Genomic DNA, 8,087 nt, shown 5'->3' on the forward strand with positions numbered 1-8,087 from the left:
AGAGGAAAAAAAAAGGCTTAATTAGCTCGAAAGACCAATAAACCCTCGCAAAATGTAGCTAAATATAGAACAATGATCTAATGCAACGATTGTATCATAGTATAATGCAACGACACTTATAGAAAACTATGTTTGTGGTATTTGTATGACTTCAAAATTTCACACACACTCTCTTCATCTCAATAATCAATCCTTCAAAAAAAAAAAAAACAATTTGAACCCTAAATATGGTCAAAATGAGTTCCCTCCAAAAACGAATCTAGACCATTCATTTTGTGAATTTCAAGATCTTAGCCTTTATAAACTCAAAATCATTTTTTTTATTTTTTAACATTGTTCATCTAATGATAATAAAGCCATCCAAAAAAATTAGAAATGAAAAAGTTCTTCTAAAGCCTAGATCTAAGCATCTTACCAAAATGAACGGCCTATGTTAATTGGGCTAAAAAAATATTTTCTACGCTATGTTTTCAAAAAAAAAAATTTTGTAATTGTTCATTAGAATAATAAAAATGTATATTTTAAATTTTAGATCAAACAAATGACAATAAGATAGTTTTTTAAAATTATTGCATAATATTACTATACAACGATTGCAAATCATTGCTCGTTAAATATATGTCCACTAAAGCAGATGTTACTCCTTGACGTACGGCGAGTGTGCAACTCATCCACAAAAGAAGTAAGAGAAGTTTTCGCTTATGTGCCCATAAATTAATGTGATCATAAAATTTTCTTTTAATTTTTGTTTTCCCATGTCCATACCTTTTTTTAACCATGATTTTGGTCCGTACTAGGTGAGGTATCCCATCACATTTGAGCTTGAAGGCCTGAAGTGCTATTTAGAAGCACTCCAAGCTTTGAAATCAAGAATTTTATTATCATTTTGGATTTTAAAGTTCCAAAATAAAGTATTTTGAAAAAGTTAAAAGAAAGAATGTAAGACTGTTTACTTTTAATATAAAAAGATCACAATTACTTTTAGCTATCCAATGTGAAATCTGATAGCTTAGGTGTTTCATAAAGTTTGACTTTTTTTTTATTTAAATTTGAGTTTAGTCAATGGAATAAATGCAACCATCTAATTTCACATCGAATGATTATGATTAATTGTGATTACCTTGTACCAAAGATAAATAATTTCATTGTATACTTTTTTAAAGTTTAAAAATAATAATATAGACGTAAAATATAAAAATTTAAAAAGATTACAATAGCAAACACCGTGAAATGAGTGCAAATTTCTAAAAGAAATATTCTTATCCGCTTCATCTATTTTTCTAAAGACCTGTAATTGTAAATCTGATATTTTAGTACAAGGTTTTAAATTTAGGGGCCGTTTATCTAAGGTTGCAACTGGATTCTACAAGGCGGTAATGAGGAGAGTAGGTCCTCATAATTTTAATTTTAATTTTATTTTTAATTTTAATTTTAATTGAATGTACCCTAAATAGTTGGGAAAATTTTTAATTGCATATATCAATTAATTTACTTTAAATAATTGGAAAAAGACTCTGACCGCATGTGCACTGATGCCCTCTTTATCACCGTCCAACCCTGGACGGTGATAATCCCATGATTGTGTAGAACACTTTCTCAAGAATAAAGAACTGCTCGTATTATTACCTCTTCTTCAAGATGATCTCCATCGTCGCCTTTTTGCTCGTCATTTCCTGTCTCACCTTCTGCTTCTTCTCTGTCATGATTTCCGACCTGGTCCGCATCTTCTTTTCTCTCTTCAGTCTCTTTTGCCATCAAGAAATATTCAAACCTCATGTAATTTATACAGTGGAGAGAAGAGGAAAAAACCTATTGAGTTATGCAAATCTCAGAATTGAGAGAGAGAGACAGAGAATAATCCAAGAAATAAGGAAACTGAATTAGAGAATTCAAGTAGAGAGCGAAAGATCAGAAAGAAAAACCAGGAGCACAAGGGTCAAATTGGAACAGGTAGTCAAGAGAACTCAAGGAGAACGAACTTATGGAAATTGCAATTTAAAGAGAGGCTTCGGTGTCCTATGACCGCCATTAAAACCGCTGAACATTCGCAACAAGCAGAAAGAAAATGAGGGAAAGGAAAGGAAAAGAAGAGAGAGAAAAAGGAGAATGGAGAGAGAAGGTAGGATGAGGTCTGCAAATCCATGGATGTCCCATGAACTCCACCGCCACTTTCAGACATGAAACGCATGAACAAGTTCAAGTGCCCCACAGCTGCATAGAGAGAGAGTTAACATTTTAGAGAGAGAGAGAGAGAGAGAGAGAGAGAGAGCAGTTGAGAGGCGATCAACTTCGCGATAAATGCCTTTGCGGCGTGGACGATAAATGCCTTTCCGGGTACTTGCTAGCGGAAAAGAGCAAGTATACTGTACTCCCTTCGGACCATACTTTACTTCTACTCTCGCAGTCATATCACCTACTTGGGAGAATTTTTTTAGTCTGGGTAACCACCTTAGAATTACTACATGACTATTTTAAAAAGAAATATTTTTGAAATTTGAGTTTTTTAACTCTTGGATATCGCCCTCTATTAAATCTTGACACATTATTATTTTAAGTACTTAAAAGGCGCAATTAGAAAAGTTTTTAATTGAGGCTAATCTATGTGTTAAAAGAGGTGATATCCCACTATTTGGGGTGCTAAAAACAATCCTATGGGACTAAATGATCAGTATACTCGCTTTCAATAAACAAATGTATTATGGTTATAAATAACGAAACATATCACCTAAGCAGCAAGAAGCAAAATGCCTAGGAGGAGCTATCAGGCTAGAGGAGAGTGGCAGGAGTCTTTGAGGTAGTAATGCCGAACCTGATGATGAGGTCTTTGACTCCATTATCACCAAAGGGTGTCACCGAGGGTAGAAGCCCAAATCCCCTCGACTTGATTTTTTTTGAAAGAATAGGATTGAGGTCGTAGTGATAGTACCAATTGAGCTTCAATTTTCGATTCAAGTTTCCATTCATTAAAAAACTGCTAATTATTTCTAAAAATGAGTAGGGCCCTGTATTTCCTTCTACCCAAAAAAGAAGAAAAGACAAAGTTATATGGCTGGAGTTAACTACAAAGGTTACAAATCAGTGTTCGCAAAATCGAATCAGAATGGTTAACCAGATATGGGCTCGAAAGCGATTTAACCGGCCTAATTGGTAAACTGGCCAAGTCAACTGCTCTAACCGGACAAATCCCATACGATCAAAAAAGTATTAAAAAAATAAAAAAGATGCAAAAAAAAAATTGCTATTAAAATATAAGAAGTATATAAAGAATGTGATTAAAACAAAACACACACTCAAATGAAGTTGAAAATTAATGAAAAAAATATATTTTAACGAATCGATTTGTGCTTAGGGGTATTTTTAAAATTTTCTAAAAAAATATGGGAAAAATATAAAAGTTTCATTGACCTAAAAAAATTGTAATCTTTACCATAATGCAAAGAATATTAAAATAGTGTTAAAAAAAATTGACTTGACCAACTCTTTTTTTTTAAAGAAAATGAAACAAGATTCAAAACATGATTCAAATACAACATAACTGTCAAACCTAACCAATAAACCATCCTAATATATATGATTCAAATTCGAAGTAGTATTATATCTAAAGTATAAAAATATCGGTTGAACACCGAAACCATCCAAAATTGGAATCGACCACTGGCTAATTCCGATCTAACCGAACGATTACCGGTTAGATGAGCCGATTTTGCGAACACTCTTACAAATCCACAAGTCACCAATCAAAAGCCCATTGAGAACTAGTAGTTCACGATGACACTACTTGTGGAAAGGCAGCCCAACAAATACGTACCAGAACTCTCATGCCATGCTTAAACATCAAGAGGACAAATAAAAAGCACACGGCTTAATCAATAACAATAACAAGTGACTACATAATTAACAAGGGATGGGGTTTCTATGAGCCAGCCGAGTCATTCAAAATATATATATATATATATATATATATATATATATATATATATATATATATATATATATATATATATATATATATATATATATATATATATATATATATATGGGCCTCCTTTTATAAATAAATTTTTAAGGGAAGTTACCCCCAACCAAAATAATTTTTTTATTTCTTATCTCAAAATATATTTTTTTAGCAAATACCCCAACCCAAAGAAAAAATAAAAAAATAAAAAATCTAAACTACCCTCTCTTACTTTTTTACCCATGCCTCTCTCTCTCCATGAAAAGGCGGTCCGGCATATTCTTAGAGCGGTCCGACGGTGTAATGTCGGCTAGTAAATAACAGTGGCGATCCGACAATACAAGTGGCAGTCCGGCACAGACAAAGAACGATCTGGTAATAGGTACATGCGGTCTGACACTGCTAAAGAGCTGTCTGACCGATCCGGCACTTTTTTTAATTTAACGGGTCGGGTAATGTTAAAGAGCGGTCCGGCAGCCCACGTGAATATCCGCCCAAAATTACATTTTTATGGATCAAAAAGGATATTTTGGTCAAAAAATGTACCTTTTCTACTTGGGGGGTATTTGTTAGAAAGTACACTTTGGGGGAGAAAGTGAGAAAAAAAGGTTTAGTTAGTGTACCTGGCATAACAAGTCTAATCTTAGGGGTTATTTATAACTTTTTCAGTTTTTAAGCTCAAATTTTAGGGATTTATGTTCTAGGTTAAGATGATCATGAACATGAAAAAGTAATTATATTTAAAATTTGATTTAAAAAAAAAGCATTAGTACACAGTTTACATCGTCCGTCTTAAATATTGACATGGGTGAGTCAGCGGGATCTTGCACCCGCGGACTCATGAAGGACTTTTACATTAACTACATGGACTTGAAATGGTAGAAAAGTCCATTACAACCTAGTCATCATATTTAATTGTGTTTACATAATTTGCAGAAAACATGAATCATCTACTTGAGATCCATACACAGAGCAGAACCATGGATAATTCAACGAATATGTACCAGAGAACGCCATGAATGATCTATAGAATGGCAATTCCTGAGATATGATAAGGCGATGGATCATCCCTCCAAGGCACAAAGCGATAAGCCTTTCTCAATAAACATATAGCAATGAATGAAACATAGTCTCAGCAGAGCATATCAAACAACATACTTTGTGCACAGAATGACTGAACCATGGGGTTGGAGAAATTCAAACTGATGAATAAATATATGGCAAAGAGGGATCTGATATGGAAGAATGATCACCGTTATCATGATTCTTGGTATCATTCGGGGAGAGACACGTGAAGCAATTATCAAAAGCTTCACAATGTGTGTGTGTGAGAGAGTTTGATATATTTGGAGATTTTGAGTGTGGTATAAATCAAATCGTAAAACTAGAAGCATTCTCTCTCTCAATCACAGTCCATCATTTGGTTGTTGAGGATGAGACCCATGAGTCATTAAAACAAATTTCCCCAATCAGAGTTTTATTTACCATGTTGGCTGCAAATGTTAATCTCATTTAAAACAAATGAATTCTTGCCACACCCATACTAAAAGGGAACAAAATGATAATCAACAACCTTATTTCCATTACCAAACTACAATTTAAACAAAAATAGTTAGAATCTCTGGAGAATAGGCCAAAATTGAAACCAACAAATATAACATTGACAAATCCAATCTAACAGTACCCTTCATGTTACTGCAAAAGGCAAATAAAAACGATCAATTCGAACATCAGCAAATATAGGTTGTGTCAAACAAAAAAGATCAATTCGAAGATCAGCAAGTATAGGATCCCACTCCCATAATTATAAACGGTTAGATTTACACCATCAAAAACTTCTCTAGTTCAAACTAGAGATCAGAATATATTAATGCATGAGAAGCATTTAAGCACTCAAACCCAAACTTCATCTCTTTCTTTTTTTGTTCTTGATCCGATTCACTAAATGGTGAATTATTTCTTCCAGGTTGGCATTCTTTATAACTGGATATCTTCCACTTCGATACCAACACCTATGTATACAAAATTACAAAACATCAAACACAATAGAGGTATGTAAACTTATTCTAAGATAACGTTTTGACATATATACAACAGAACCAAGGTACACCCATCCCTTTATGGGTCGTTTGGGAACTTGTATACATAAATCCTAGGTTTTTTTTAATACTTGGTTTTGTTGATTCTAGTATACATAAAAGCTGGGTTTGAGCACAACGTTGTTCGCCTGGCTGTTGGAAGAACCCAGTATATATAAAGGGTGCGGTTTCTATAAGGATGCAACCTTAAACAATCCAATTAAGGCGCACCTTAAAATTTTATCATAACATGTAATTTTGTTATAGAATATTCTTTGTATTATCTTAAAATCTATTTTCATACCTAGTTAGAAATTTTTAAATTCCAGAAATGGTTAAAATGAAGTAGATCTATAAATATATGAAAATCTTGAAAATGGACGATCTAGATAATGTATTGCAAGATGCACTATTTCCGAGACTCGATAACTTTTTTTTTTTCATATTCATACATCTCAATGTCGAGATGATCAATTAGAGGGTTTATTCAATATTAAAACAACATTTCCAATAGATTTTTGAGGTGCATCTGTGATTCTACATTTAAGGTTGCAACCTTATATAAACTTTTCCCATATATAAAAGCTGGCATTTTACCCCATTTGTCACCATGAAGATGAAAACCAAGTTTTGATTGTTTGCTGTTAATGCTGTTTAGCCATTGATTATATAAGTTGATGATTCCGTACTGATACATGGCCAACTAAAAATATTTTTTGGGAATGAGTTATCAATAATATAAGATAAATTAGATGTTTCGGATCATATTTCTCGGTATTTTTATAAGTTAAATTATGATGCTTTCTCTCATTCTCACTCTCTCTCTCTCTCTCCATACACGACCTATATTATATCATATCCGTAACACTCCATCTCATTAGATAATAATAAAATTTACAAAGTTAGAAAATGAAAAGTTAAATACAAATTCCAGAAGGTGAAATGAAAAAGAAAAATGATTCAGCCATCAGATTTCATTTGAGATGCATTTAACTGTGATTAGTGGTAAATCAGAAAGAGGGAACATGCATGTAGCAACATGGGTTTCCTTCCTATGTAGGAATCAATGTTAATGAATATCAGAAGAGAGTTGGGGGTTACCCGGTGAGCCAATTGCAAATGATATTACACATCTTCCAAAACGAAACAAATGTTTCTCTCGCTACGTTCTCTGTGCTCATGAACATGAAACCATAAAAACCCGTTAAATTTCATTGAATATTGTCAGGTTCTATACAATAAATGAGAAATAATGTACATGTACATCATGAGGTTATGATGACAATTGATTCAGTTTCTCTCTGCTTTCATCTTTTCTTCTTAGATCTATCAAGACTAGAGTTTTCTTCCCCAGAACATGAGTTTTTTGGGAAGATTCTATTTCTTCTATCTTAACCTCCAAAACCTGAAGAAAACATTTCTTCAACTCTTCCTCTAACTCCTCCAAAACCTTACATCTCTCCAACTCTTACTCTTCCTCTGTCTCATGAAACTCTTCCTCTTAACTCCTCCAAAACCTTACATTTCTCCAACTCTTCCTCTTCCTCTGCCTCATGAGACTTTTGTTGCTTTCCTCATGAGACTTTTGTTGCTTTCTTGAGGCAAGAGCTTTTTTCTTTGTGCCTAGCAATTCCTTTAGAAAAAAAACAACAATATGATGAGTATACATTTGGGTAAAAAAGAATCAACACGAGCATTAATGTAAAAACGACAATAAAAGGAGCAGAGTTAACTGTCATAGTAGCAGAGCTAGAAATTTGAATAGAAAAATGCTACAGAAAATCAACATAATTTGCTTTCATTTTGTACCAATTTGAGTCTTCATTTTGCTGCAAAATTTATGTACAACAGTCTCAAATGATTATACAGTTCGTCACTCTATGAACCTCTAACTAGCTTTTTATGGCTATTGAAAATAGACCAATACAAAGAGAAACACTTTCCTAGCTTTTCAGGAGGCAGAGATAACCAACAAATACAGAGAGAAACACTTTCCTGATTTTTCGAGAGCCAGAGATAACCAAAGATAACCAACAAATATACAGAGAAACACT

The 8,087-nt window shown here is 33.3% G+C and overlaps 1 protein-coding gene across 2 annotated transcripts in view; it reads right to left on the reverse strand.

Annotated features, from left to right (window-relative positions):
• LOC18436125 (ternary complex factor MIP1 leucine-zipper protein (Protein of unknown function, DUF547)) overlaps positions 1–2,332 on the reverse strand; it is a 34,428-nt gene extending 32,096 nt beyond the window's left edge. For both annotated transcript variants that reach the window (XM_088874821.1, XM_006846149.4), the window contains exon 1: positions 1,627–2,332. In XM_088874821.1, coding sequence (XP_088730947.1) covers positions 1,627–1,776 — 150 coding nt within the window. In that variant the 5' untranslated portion in view covers positions 1,777–2,332. The remainder of the gene's footprint in view (positions 1–1,626) is intronic.
• Positions 2,333–8,087: the final 5,755 nt, after the last annotated feature.

The sequence above is a fragment of the Amborella trichopoda genome, chromosome 8, assembly GCF_054954075.1.
Source record: "Amborella trichopoda isolate Santa Cruz 75 chromosome 8, AtrichopodaSantaCruz75HAP2 v2.0, whole genome shotgun sequence".
In the NCBI taxonomy this organism is placed as follows: domain Eukaryota; kingdom Viridiplantae; phylum Streptophyta; class Magnoliopsida; order Amborellales; family Amborellaceae; genus Amborella; species Amborella trichopoda.